Raw genomic sequence first — 14,621 nt, 5'->3', positions numbered from 1 at the left:
CGCACACACATAGAGAAATTTTAATCGGATCAGTAGTTTATTTTGGAATACGACGTCTCCGTACCGGGATCCGGCCGTGAATTTGTCATTGGGTGCGTTAGTTATGATTTATAAAAAAAAACAGTCTACGATCTCTAGCGATTGGCAAAAAAATTTTTCCCTATCGAAATAAAATTTGTATTTATAGGTCTATAAACAATTATTAATGAAAACGTTATTTAGTTCGTTCGAATTGCTTTTTCAGTTTATCCACATGGAGGTCCGTTTGGTGGGTGAATATATTAAATAAATATAGCGATGATTTAAGTGTAAAGGAAAACTTGATGTTTTATTAAAATTAGACTAACTACTACAAATACTTAATAGTAGAGACTTAGTCTACGCAAAGACCGCGCATCTCGCAGAGAGTAGAGATGTAAGCGTGTCGGAAGTTCTAGCGTGAGTGACGATTCACTCGTCATACCTCAGCGAAGACGCTTCCCTTGGGCATCGGGGGAAGGTAAGTCCCACCCACGAAGTCCGTGAAAAGGGTAGCTGAGGACCAACGGGAAAGCAGGGTGATGAGACGTGTTTTGTCGCTAACAATAAGGGATTAGCGAGAGCGCAAAGCAATTTTCATTTATTGCGGGCGCGCCATAAAAATCGAAATTCGGCGCGGCAGTTAAGCGGCAGCCGCGCGACAGCTGAACTAAATTATTTTATTGATGCTGAGGAAAAACTGAAAGTTTTAACCAAGTAGATCAATAGATAAAGCACGTCCGCCACACACATTTAAACAATGGGACGATAAAGTCAAAACTGATTCACAGTTCATACATTATTATGAGTATTAATCTAAATCACGAAGAAAATGTAGTTCGTATATGCATCTATAAGTGCGAAAGACTATTTAAGAGCAATAATTTTTTGTGAAGCGAGATGTTCATTCGCCGTTTTTAAAAATTATCATGCACTGATACTTTATTTCGTAGTACGAATGTATACAATTCCTCACGTATTTTTCAGTCCAATTTTCCTTTAATAGCCTTAAGATTGTGGGCACGTAGAAGAGAAAAAATGAAATAGAACAAATGCAATCATAAAAGATCAAAATATTAACATAAATATTACTTTTTGTAAATAATATGGTTAAATTATCAAACTGTAATTCTTTGTACGGTATGACTCGCTTCGCTCACGTTGTCTCAAAAAACACAATACGACATATACGTGGATAGGAGACGTCTTGCGTCGCCAAACATCTATCAAAATGTGCTATAAACTGGAAAATTTATAAATTTTGTTCATTATTTCCAGATCGATTTCAAAATCGGTTTTCAGTCAATATGTGGACAGGCTTGATTGGTAATCAAATTATTGGTCCGGTACAACTTCCAAACCCACTAAACGCTGTAAATTACCTTGAGTTCCTGCAGGATATACTTCCAGGATTGCTTGATGGTGTGCCAGAAGAATTGCAAGAAAATCTTATTTTCATGCATGACGGTGCACCAGCACATACTGCTGTGAATGTTAGGAATTATCTTGATCAGGTAATTATTATAGTATACATTTGTAATAGCATGGGCCTTCAATGCCAACAATTTCGCTACTATTACCGAATTATTTAAGGGGAGGGTAAGGGAGGTGGTGTATTGCTCCTAGCACAGCAGGAAAGAGAAGGTGTAGACTTAATAATTTCACACACTCGACTTCGTTAATCGACCGTTTATTACAAACGCACTACCTCGAGTGCCGACGAGAATACAAAACTACTTATCATTAATAATACGCAAAACTTACACTAAATGAGATGACCGGCACGTTAGCGCCATGTCACCTCATTAACCGACTCAAATTAAATTAAGTGACGAAGATACGTTGCGCCGGCTCGTGAGAGCCTGGCGCCGCACACAAACCGCGAGACAATGCCGAGGGAAATAGAGAGAGAAAAGAGAGGAGAGAAAACTAAACCTGACCAAAAGGGTGATGGCTGCTTGGCAGGTGGGCTGCAGGTGAGGTGGCTAGCGCGAGACGTAGCCCAGTTCTCGTTGTCACGGCTCTCACACTCTTTCTCGGGTTCGAGGCAAAGAAGATGACAATTCCACCCAGTGCGGCCGATCTCTCTCGCGTGCGCCGATCTAGTAACGAGTGCGTGCGAGTCGGCTTCTCACGCCTTCCCCACCACTGTCCTCCTAATCGACGGCACGCGGCACACGGCCGCGCGCCGAGCCTCACCAAACTACATATAATTTCTTTCTCTCTCTCTCTCTCTCTCTCTTACTCTTGACATATCTTCCCTTTCGCTTGCTCGCTGCTTGCCTTTTCTCCCTCTCTCTTCTAGCTGCAATACTAGAAAGAATAAAGGCAGGCATCAGACACGTAAAATAACGTGCGTCCGATGCCAGCCGTGCGCCTTTGCCTAGGATGGAGGGGGAAGCAAGCATACGGTGCAGGCCATGACCAGCCTACACCGTCACACATTGTTGTTGGAAATATGTAAAAGCATCTCACCTATTTTGCTCTGCGCATGTGCGTGACTACACGTCTCGCTCTCTCTTGGCGGCTAGCGGCGTTGCCGCTCAATTCGTTCTAGTCTCTTCCGTGACGCGGACGCCAAAGGCTTTCTCTCGAATAAAGCATTTCTTTTCTACAACTGCTTATTCACTTATTCTGCCTGCTTTACCCTTCCTTACCAAAAATTGTATTACGCAATTTCTCCTAATGAAAGTCTTAACGCTCTGAAATTTCATGTAGGATAATTTTGTCGTGGCTTTATGCCAATTATTTGCTGAAGGGAATATTGCTCTGACTTGAAAGGAAATTTAATTACTTTTATATTATTCTTTATAACAAATATAAAAGTCGTTCTAGCACAGATAGCCTTATGAAAATTTTCTACTTTGTATCATACTTGACGAGTTTTATTTCCGTCGCTCAAAGATTCTCAAATCTCAATTAAAATCCGCTCTCCTCCTCTTTCCCTTTTATTTCAACTCTACTTTAAATATAAAATTTTTTAATCTCTTCGTATGCTGCCAGTATTTTGATTACTCGTACTACTTCAGTCTACAGAAGTTTTAAAACCAACACGGCTTCATTAGTATACTTCGGGGAGCATGTGAGAGTGCATTCACAGTACAGCGCTAGAAACCAAATATGTATATGTCTGTACTTGCACCTGCATGTACAACTGTCGGCTAGAAAAATTATTGGTTTCATAACAAATTTTACGCAGGTATATTAAAATCACTTATAAAATATTTTAATTCTTCAAGGTATATGGCGGCCATTGGATAGGCAATAATGGTCCAGTACGCTGGCCAGCAAGATCTCCTGATTTAAACCCATTGGACTACTTTTACTGGGGGACATCCAAAGAAGCAGTTTACCACAATGGCGGCCTCAATGATCCAAATGAAATGATACGAAGAATTCAACATCACGCCCAGCATCTAGAACCCGAAAAAATACATGCAGCTACACATCAGATACGACGTAGAGCTATTTTGTGTATTCAGCAACAGGGGGGGCACTTCGAACAATGCTTGGATGGTGATGATGGTGGTAATGGTGATGATGGTGGTAATGGTGATGATGGTGGTAATGGTGATGATGGTGGTAATGGTGATGATGGCGGTAATGCATTTTGAATACGTTTTACAAGCGTTTGAAAAACGTTTTTTATACAAATTTATACAATAGACCGGTATCACAATACGTTTTGAAAACGTTTTAAAACGGGTGTCACAACGTATTATAGAAAAATTTATACAATAGGCCAGTATCACAATACGTTTTGAAAACGTTTAAAAACGTTTTTAAAACTTTGTCAAAACGTTTAAAAACGTTTTTAAAACTTTGTCAAAACGTATTCAAAACGTTTTTAAAAAGTTTTCAAAATATTGTGATACGAGCCTACTGTATAAATTTTTCTGAAAAACAGTTTAATAACATTTTCAAAACGTTATCAAAACGTATTGTGTTATCAGTCTACTGTATTTTTTTGGGAAAACGTTTTTAAAATGTTTTCAAAACATTTTTGAAACGTTTTTAAATCATTTTCAAAATATATTCTAATAGTTCGCTGTATATGTTTTTCTGGAAATCGGTTTAAAAACGTTTTTAAAACGTATTTTTATACCAGCCTATTCTATATATTTTTCTGAAAAACATTTTTAAAACGTTTTCTGTTTAAGATAGCTTGCTCAGCATTTCATATGTGTGCGCATGCGCGTACTCTGTAAGAGTGTGTGTGGACTATAGTTGCGTATAGCGGCCTACGAGCCGCCGATATATGTATGTTAAGCTTCACTTGGATTGTAACCGCCTGGCTGTACACAACTCTCTGCGAGACGTACAAATAAATCTCTCTGTTAAAATAGAATCTTGTGTCAATCATTTATTCTATCCTCCGCTTAACTTTCATCAGGTTATGGACCCAGCACGCTTCCGCTGCGCAAAGATTGACAAGTAATCAAGTAAGTAGAAGTGAGTGATTTAGACGAAAAAGTGTAGATGAAAAATTGATGAAATTGCGAGTGGCTTAGAAGCTAGAGAGAGTAGACGAAAAGATAGAGATGACACGATATAAAATGTGGGTTTAAGTTTAGAAGTGGGAGTGTCACAGAAATGTGAGTTTTCAAAAGTTTGCGATTGAGAAGCGTGAGTGTTACTAGAGGAATAGTGCAAAATAAATCTATTGAAGATAGTAGCATCGCGAGTGTTTTAGAGGCTGTCGTAATAAAAAAAATTTGGAAGTTCGTTTGACTGCAAGCGTTACATGTCTCGACCAGCTTAACAAAGGCACGACGCCATGACGCCGAGTCGAGCACGTGTAGAAGGCATAAAGATGCGAGCATATACAGTAACGCCGTCTTCTTATCGTGTTTCCGAGCAACAGGTCGGCGCGTGCCTGAAATTCGAGAAAAAGAAAGAATGTGAAACGAAAACAAAAGTTATTGGGTTATAATTTCAAATCATCAAATTAAGTGATATAATAAAATAGATGTACTTCGAAAGTAAAATTGATGTGACTATGAAATTAAATAGAAGTAACTGGAAGAATGAATTAAATTGATTGACGAATAAATTAGATGTATTCGAAGAATAAATTAGACGTATTTTATTGATGCAAAATTAGAAAATTGTTAAAATTATAAAATGTTATATCAGCCAGATTGTACAAAATCAAAGTGAAACTAATCATAACGTAAATCCTAAATGCAAAGTCGAGTAATTTCAGGTGATGTTCGAACGTTTTTTTCTCAATAGACTGGCGTAAGCTTGGAACACATTTCTGGTGCTTTGCATGTGTTCGATCGCCCCCTACTGTTTTGTTTTTAGTGGGGTGCATGTGTTGAGTATTAGTGTGTGCTAAGAGCAAACGATGTTTCCAATCCGAACTATCAAATGTTTTGATAGGAAGGAAAAGAAACTGCAAAATATCCATGAAAAACTAATTAAAATGTTTGGTATTTATCTAGAGGCCTACTACTCAACGAAATGGATGACGTTACACAACATATTGATGCCGAAATCGGCACTCCTCCGGGAACACCACCCACCTTAGGAAGGGTTCATGTTTCTCATGGTAAGGATAACAAAATGATAACAATTAAAATAAAATTACATGTATATAAATTATATGAAGATTTAAATAGAAGTTATATTATAAGTAGATGTGCGGATCCGCCACTAGAAGTTCATTATAGAAGTTATAAACAAAAATCCAAACATTAATTAGATTTTCATTTTATTTAGATGACACAAACAGCAACAACTATGCTGAGGAGACTTTCAGTAGCTCTAGTAATATTGAGGAGGATGTTGCTGCTCAGGGAGGTGTTGATGAATTCCCATCACAATCTACATTGAATTCCGATACAGGTGTTCAAACAACACCTGGAGGAATTGTGGACTCTGCTAGAATAGCAGATGCTGTTCTAGAAAGTGTCACCTTAGAAGTGATTAATAGACTGAACCAAAAGTTCCCTGGTTTGTTTGAACCAAGCACACTAGCTGCTTTTCTGTTGCCGTCCGACAGAGGAGCAAGCAGTTTGCTCAGACAAAGACTGGACCAAGTAGAAGAGATGCTGCAATCAAATGAAGCAGCGACAGCAACTCTGAAGGCAGCTGTAGCAGCAGCAGAAGGAGTACTCCAAAAGAACCTTGATTTAGAAAATGCTAATATTAGACGTTTAGAGGTAAATCACACACAGCCCAACAATTTATTAACTCCTAATAGCGCGACTCCTTTAAATAATACTAATTTAGCAACCCGAATACCAAATAATTCTGCTATATTAGATGCCACAAACATTAATTTTCAAAACTTAGTGCAACCAGTTTCAAATAACACTATGAGAGAATCCGTCACTGAAAAATCAATTGACATTAATAAAGAATTATCAGAATCTATAGGCGCGCTAGCACACTCTATTGCAAAAATAATACTGTAGCGAAGGATAATTTTAAACGTGAATACAAATTGACTAGAAGCATGAACCTAAACATTTGGTTTGACTATTTGAATTCTGAATTAGAAGCTAGAGATCTTGTACTAAGTCATATAATACATCAGAAAAGTCTAGAAGAAATAAAATAGTTAGAGACATAATAATTAATCATTTAGAGGAAGACTATCATAAGAAAATTTTAGATGTTAAAGATCCTATTACTATTTTGTCAATAATAAAAGATGCAAAGAAACTTGAGAATAACGTCTCTGAAGTAATGGTGAGAGCTAAACTTTATTCCATGAAAATAGGTAGAAACGAAAATGTCGATAAATTTTGTGACAGGTTTAATGCTGTAATAAAGGAGTCAGAACTTTGTGGAACGGAATTACCTCTTACCGAGGCTGAAAAGAGATGTGCATTTTATCAAACTGTGAAAGACGAGTTCCCAGGACTTAGCATTGCATATTCGATTAAAAAGGCTAATCCAGAAAATAGCAACATGACTTTAGATGAAATAAAATCAATTGTGTTGCAGTTAGAAGCAGATGCTCACAGAAAGCAATTAGAAGCTAGAGGTCAAGCAAATATGGCCAATACTGTTCAGCCTTCCCTTGGTCACCGTGGTGGCACTGATGCTTGTTGGCGTTTCAATGAGCATGAGCATGCAAAAGGTGACCACTCATTGCAACAAATGCGTGGTTCTGCTACGTATGTCGTAGGATAGCCTCTCACAATGGAAGAAGCTGTCCTAACAATGGACGAGGCAATTATGGATCTAGAGAGTATCTAACTAACAATTATAGAGGTAATTACAAAAGAAGTCAGGGTTCAAAGGGAGTCGGCTATAACGGAGGTTTTAGAGGAAGAGGCAATAATAATAATAACAATAGAGGTAGAAGTAATAATTATCGAGGTAAAAATAATAATGGAAACAGAGGTGGGGGTATATTTAGAGGTAAAAGTCGATCCTTTAAATCCAACGCTAGACCATACACCCCACACAATCAGCAACAGAATAACGCCAAAACTGCAGCAGCACATGCAGCGGTCCAAGGTAAGAGTAATACTCATACCTCAATCCATAATATAAATTTCCTGGCTGATTCCGGTGCAACAGAACATATAGTAAATAAAGGCTTTATTCTATCCAACTTTAAAGAATGTCCCGGGGCAGTTATTAGAAGGGCGAATACAAATAGTACTGCTGATATTAAAATAGATGGAAAAGGGGACCTTGTTCTAGAAAAACTTGATAGTCAGGGTAAAACTATTGTACTATCAAACGTTCTAGCTGCGGATAATATTAGTGAAAATCTAATGTCACTTAGGAAGTTTGTTGATGCAGGTTTTAGTATATATTTAGATGATCGAATTTTGAAAGTTTTTGACAAAGAAACAAATCATGTGTATTTATCAGGCGTTTATAGTAAACCAAATTGGATTATATCGCTGCGTATTAAGAGTCCTGTTAATGCTTTAGAGGAAAAATATCATAGTTATAGATATGACGCGAGAATGATCACTCTTGATGAAGTCCTCGATGAAACTCATATTAAATCATCCGATCAATTAGACGAAAATAACAAAAATAAAGATAGAGATGCTGAAATTGAGAGGGAGAGCATTGTGGTACGAAATAAATTCTAGTTCAATACTTAACAATAATCCCTCGCTCAAATACTTAAATTATAAATTGGTAGACATAGATAGTTTAGAAGATGCAGATAAAATAGAAGACCTGTTCACGTCATTTGAATTAGAAAAACTCCAAACTGAAAAATTAAACGAAGGTATGTTATGACACGTTAGGTTAGGTCACCCTTCATTGGCTTATCTCAAAGAATTACAGAAGTTAGATATATACTTGAAAGGGATAAAATTCGATAAAAATATAATGAACTGTGAAATCTGTATTTTTGCTAAATTGACGAAATTACCATTTAAAGAAACTAGAACCAGAGCGACAAAGCCACTTTATATGATTCATGCAGATACCATTGGTCCAATTAAACCAACTTCATTCCCAGATCAACGTCGATATATAATAGTTTTTGTAGATGACTACACCAAATTTGCAATGGCCTATTCGGTAAAACACAAGTCTGAATCAGGTGATTGTTTAGTGGTTTTTCTGGTTAGTGCACGAAATCTGCTAGGTACAAATGAATAGGTTAGTTTTATCCGTGCTGATAATGGTACTGAATTCACAGGAGGAAAGTTTTTGAAAGTAATGAAAAAGGAGGGCATGGAACCAAATTTTTCTAGCCCTTACACTCCACCACATAATGGTACTGCAGAAAGATTTAATAGAACCCTTATTGAGAAAACTAGGTCACTTATGATTGATTCCGATTTGCCCAAGAGTATGTGGCAACTTGCTGTAGATGTATCTATAAACTTATATAATAGAACTCCTAATAAATCAATTGACTTCAAGATTCCTTTGAAGTTAATAAATCCTGAAGGCAAATGCCACATAGACAAAATTAGAAGGTTTGGAAGTATTGCTTCCATACACGCCCTTGAAACAAAATTCTCAGCCAAGGCTATTAAAGGTGTGCTGGTAGGTCAGACATCAAATGGTTATATACTATGGCATCCCAGCTCGGGCAAATTTGTTCACTCAAAGCACGTTAAAATCAAGGAAAAACTAACATACAAAAATATTGAGAACAAAACAATTTTAGAAGATAGCATTAAAAGAAATCAAGATATTGAATTAGAAGATGAAAAAGAAAAGACAGTGCATTTATATGGAGATAATTTAGAAGTATTAGAAGTCGAAGAAGATAATCTTAAAAACATGAAACTAACATCAAACCAAAACATGAGAGTCGATAGTTCAGCCAAACCTAAATCTAAAGGGAGTAAGAAGGTCCGATTTAAGGAACAAACTATAGATGTAGAGCCCATTAGAAAGCAACCGAAAAGAAATGTAAAAACTGCCAAAGACTATAAGGCCATGGATAAAGGAACTTCTGATGCTCGAATGGTAGTAGATGTCAGCTTTGCGTTTTTAAGTGAAATAAAAAGCATTAACTTAGAAGATAAAGATGAGTCAGTATTTGCTCTTTTGGCTGTCATAAATCATGATCCCATTAGTTTTAAAGAAGCAATGAGCATTGAAGACAAAGATGAATGGCTTATAATAGTTAAAGAAGAGTTGAAATCAATGGAAATCAACAAAGTTTGGAGTTTGGTGGACAGGCCAACAGTCTTGAGGAATGGTAAACGAGCAAATGTTATTGACTCTAGATGGGTATTTAAGAAGAAATTAGATGAATTATACATACTAAAAAGAAAAGGTAGGCGCGTTATTAGAGGATTTATGGATAAAAATAATTATGAGCTCAGAGAAACATATGCACCAGTTTCTAGACTGCCGGTTATAAGAGCAGCTCTAGCTATTATAAACAAATTGGATTTAGAAGTCCGCCAGTTAGATGTTAAAACAGCTTTCTTAAACGGTACTTTAAATGAAGATGAAGAAATTTATATGGAGATACCAGAGGGCTTAGAAGTAGATGAATTCACTAGAAAGACTAAAGTTTGTAGATTACATAAGGCACTGTATGGTTTGAAAATAAGTCCCAAGAAGTGGAATGAATGTTTCACAGTAGAAGTACTAAAACTGGGTCTGCAAAAAGATATTGATGAGCCCTGCCTGTTTACTTATAGATATCAAGGGATTGTTGTTTTTCTAGTCTTGTATGTGGATGACATTATTGCGGCGAGCAACTGTTCAAAGAAATTAAAAGAAATAATAGATTATTTGAGCGGTGTTTTCTAAATGAAAAACTTGGGCGAACCAAAACAGTTCTTAGGCATGACTATCAAGAGAGATAGAAGTAATAAAATATTGACAATCAATCAAACAGATTATGTTTATAAAGTGTTAGAAAGGTTTGGAATGACTGATTATAATCCACACGAAACACCTATGGTTACTCGACAAGCTAGAAGCAAGAAAATCAACCAAGATCAAGAAAAGACTAGAAGAAAATTAGATGTCCTATATAGAGAGATCATTGGATGTATTTCATATCTGGCGAATGCTTCACGACCGGATATTTCCTTCGCGGTAAATTTCCTCTCGCGTAAGCAATCTAATCCCACCGAAGAAGATTGGTTAGATGTCAAAAGAGTACTTAGGTATTTAAAGGGGACAGCCAAGTTAGGACTTACTTTTAGAGGTAATGGTGATACTTTAGAAGCTTACTCTGATTCAAGTTTTAAAGATTGGCCAGATTCCACTTCCACAAGTGGCATAGCCATTTCATTGTATAAAGACACCGTTGCATGGAGAAGTCATAAGCAAACTTTGGTAACCTCTTCAACTTGTGGGTTAGAGTATTTGGCTATGAGTGAGGCATGCAAAGAAATCGTTTCGTTAGATAAGGCATTAAGAGATATATTAGGCTACACCATGTATCCAGTTACTCTGTACTGTGATAATCAATCTGCCAGAGATTGTACCCAAAAGGAGGGTAGTCACAAACTTAAAGATTTTGATGACACTTTAGAAGAGATTAAGAAACGTCTGGATGAAAGAAAAAGAATAGGTATTAAAAGAAAGTTGTCTGATACTCACGGAGATTACGTGAAACAGTGTGCTTTAGAAGGTAAAGTCAGTAGTAGAAGGGTATCTATTAATGATAATATCGCTGATATATTTATTAAGCCGCTTCCTCTTCAACCATTTAGAAAATTTAGAAATATATTGTTGAATTATTGTAATTGATTTTAGATACATAAATGTAAAAACATTCTCTTATTTAAATTTTTCAGAGGCGGCTGCTGTCACTAATGCTGATTAGAGACGATAATGATTTGTTTAGATGAATTTAGAAGTACTTAATTAAGAAGATGTAGTATGAAATAAGTCAAAAGTTAACTATGAGAAACTGTTAGTTCCTATTTTTTATTTTGTATTTTAGATTGTAAGATAGATTTCAATATTCATTAGAATATTGTGCGTTCTGTGATCAAAAATATATATATTATTTATTTAATTAAACAAATTTAGTTTAAAAGTTAGATGTGACATAATTAATGTTTAGAAGTTTTTCTTTTTTGTATTTAAACATATGGAATGCAAAGCAAGAGAGGGAGTGTTTAAGATAGCTTGCTAAGCATTTCATGTGTGCGCATGCGCGCACTCTGTAAGAGTGTGTGTGTACTATAGTTGCGTATAGCGGCCTGCGAGCCGCTGATATATGTATGTTAAGCTTCACTTGGATTGGAACCGTCTGGCTGTACACAACTCTCTGCGAGACGTACAAATAAATCTCTCTGTTAAAATAGAATCTTGTGACAATCATTTATTCTATCCTCCGCTTAACTTCCATCATTTTCAAAATATTTTTAAAACGTATTCTGATACTAGCCTATTATGGATCAAAGGATTTGCATCAAATTTTGTTTAAAAAATAAAATAAAGTGCTCCGAAACACTTGAAATGTTGACGGTGGCATACGATGAGTATGTTCTGTTAAAGTTACTGTTCTGAGTAAAAAAAATGTTGCTGAGGATGTTGGTGTATCACTTGGCTCGTGCCATGAAATTTTTTCTAACGTTTTGGGCATGAGACGTGTGTCAGCGAAGTTTGTTCCGAAATTGCTAAATTTTGACCCAAAGAACCGTCGCATGAGCATCGCTCAAGAACTGTTGAATGACGTCAACGACGACCCAGATTTACTCAAAAGGGTCATAACTGGTGACGAATCATGGGTATACGGTTATGATATCGAAACCAAAGTCCTATCGTCCCAATGGAAGAGCCCAGATGAGCCAAGACCGAAAAAAGCACGTCAAGTTCGATCAAATGTCAATGTTTTGTTCACTGTTTTCTTCGATTACCATGGCGTGGTGCATCAGGAGTTCTTACCATATGGACATACGGTCAATAAACAGTATTATCTTGAAGTTATGCGCCGTTTGCGAGAAGCAGTACGAAGAAAACGTCCAGAATTGTGGAAAAGCAATTCATGGCTTTTGTATCACGATAATGCCCCTGCTCACTTATCTTTGCTTGTGAGAGATTTTTTGACCAAAAACAACACCACAATCATGCCTCAGCCACCATATTCACCGGATTTGGTCCCATGTGACTTTTTCTTGTTCCCAAAACTAAAGAGACCTATGAAAGAACGGAGATTTGCAACGATTGAAGAGATAAAGACTGCATCGCTGGAAGAGCTCAAGGCTATACCGAAAAGTGCTTATGAGAAGTGCTTTGAGGATTGGAAAAACCGTTGGCATAAGTGTATTGTATCTGAGGGGGATTACTTTGAAGGGGACAACATAAATATTGATAAATAAATAAATATTTTTTCTTAAAAATACAAAGTCACCTTACTTTTAGATCACACCTCGTAATAGTGCCTGACTGTGTCGGTAGCGACCAGAACGGGTGCTTGTAAGAACGTTAGAGAGTAGATACCCTAGATTTTAACGTCGGGTAACTATAGGTTTTCATTACTAGCCAGTGGCCTTTACCATATAAGACCATAAGTAGTTGAGACGTCACACATTCAAGTGACACAGGTAAAACTATTTTTATTTTCAATAGTCTACATAATTAATTTACCTGTAATGTTATAAATACTATTGATTGTAAAATTATCTTATTACTGGATTATTAAAAATATTTTACTTTATATCTTACCGAATTTTCTAAGGCCCTCGCCACATATGCGCAGACGCGCGCGTACGAGGGCGTACAAACGCGTACAAATCGCTAAAAATTTTGATAGTGCCAACAACAGAATGTTACTACTATTCCTCGCATGCCCCAAACGAACACACTTACTCCCAGAACAAACGTATCGTAACTTTCAATAATATAGCGTTATGATACGTTTATTCCGGGAGTGTGTTCGTTGGGGCATGCGAGGAATAGTAGTAACTTTCTGTTGGTACTGTCAAAATTCTTAGCGATTTGTACGCGTTTGTACGTCCTCGTACACGCACATATGCGCATATGTGGCGAGGGCCTAATATTTTGCCCTGACTCTAATTTTGATGTTGGAACCTAATATGGAAAACTTATTTTATTTGTTAGGTAATCAATTGTATACGAACTTACAAATATTGTCAAAAAATTAATATTTTATTTAATGAACTTTCTAAATATAATATTTATTTGTAGAACTTCTCAAAAAGCTAATTATAAGTACTAACTATTAAGGTCTTTCGAATTGTTCTGCAATCTCCTAAAGATTGTATATGTATCTCTTAAGATTACTATCAGCTGTTTGTATTTACCTTATAAAATAAATTATTTTGTTGTAAGCGATTGCAGCTTAAATGATATTAATGCAAATGGAATAATGACTATGACGTCACAATATAATAATGAACGTATTATCATGGAGTCATATAATAATAAATCCATGCAACATCATATTGTGGACCGCTTAAAACTGCTTTATCCTATGGTGAATGAAGAAGAAACGCCTTTGCCAAGGGCGTGGAGTCCAAAAGATAAATATAATTATATAGGACTCTCACAAAATAATCTGCGTGTACATTACAAAGGTAGAAATTTAGTATTTTTTAAGTCACTTGTAGATTTTAAGGACATACTTCAATCAATTTTAAAACATTTATGAATTAGTAAAAATGTAGACACTGTACTATTGATACCTATATAAGAATATTATGTCAATTTCAATTTTAAATTAAGAAGTATATGCATATTTGTAAGTATTGGGAGATAGGGAGGCATCCTTGCATATGTATGTATTGAAATTAAATGGATGAGAATATATATATATATATTTCTTTCTATGTATAGTTTTAGTAAGCCTCTATAGCTTATTGAAAATTTTTATTATTAACAAAATTATTTTTCATATTTTACCACTTTACCAAAAATCGTAAAACCATTTTTTGGTCATATTAGTCATTTTTCTTATGAATTGATTTAATGAATTGCCTAGAGAGTGTGGGGGCTATTTATAATGAAAGTATTAATTTATAAAAAATAATTTAGGAATTAGGAGAATCTAAGAAATTTTTTAAAAATCAAGAAGAAAAATAACAAAGAAAAAGCTTTTATTTAAAAAAGAAATGTTTTAATTTAGTACTACATGCCGTTATACTGTAATCATAATATTGCAAAAATACCAGCATTTTATAGGTTTCTAGTTCATCTAAACTTTTACAACTTTTTGTTTC

General features: G+C 35.8%; 2 protein-coding genes across 4 annotated transcripts in view; both read left to right on the top strand.

The window, feature by feature from the left end:
- The first annotated feature begins 10,266 nt into the window (after window positions 1-10,266).
- Window positions 10,267-11,257, top strand: LOC131675556 (uncharacterized). Its single transcript, XM_058954574.1, has 2 exons — window positions 10,267-11,062; window positions 11,229-11,257. The coding sequence occupies exons 1-2, from the start codon at window positions 10,267-10,269 to the stop codon at window positions 11,255-11,257; spliced, it is 825 nt and encodes a 274-aa protein (XP_058810557.1).
- A 2,424-nt stretch (window positions 11,258-13,681) lies between these two features.
- The window catches only part of LOC131675546 (ran-binding protein 10), a 710,588-nt gene continuing 709,648 nt past the window's right edge, over window positions 13,682-14,621 (top strand). For all 3 annotated transcript variants that reach the window (XM_058954562.1, XM_058954563.1, XM_058954561.1), the window contains exon 1: window positions 13,682-13,979. In XM_058954562.1, the coding sequence (XP_058810545.1) occupies window positions 13,772-13,979 (208 nt within the window). In that variant the 5' untranslated portion in view covers window positions 13,682-13,771. The remainder of the gene's footprint in view (window positions 13,980-14,621) is intronic.

This window comes from Phymastichus coffea, unplaced genomic scaffold, assembly GCF_024137745.1.
Source record: "Phymastichus coffea isolate CEN01 unplaced genomic scaffold, Cenicafe_Pcof_1.1 PCOF00025, whole genome shotgun sequence".
Classification (NCBI taxonomy): Eukaryota; Metazoa; Arthropoda; class Insecta; order Hymenoptera; family Eulophidae; genus Phymastichus; species Phymastichus coffea.
This window is presented reverse-complemented; position numbering and strand designations above follow the sequence as displayed.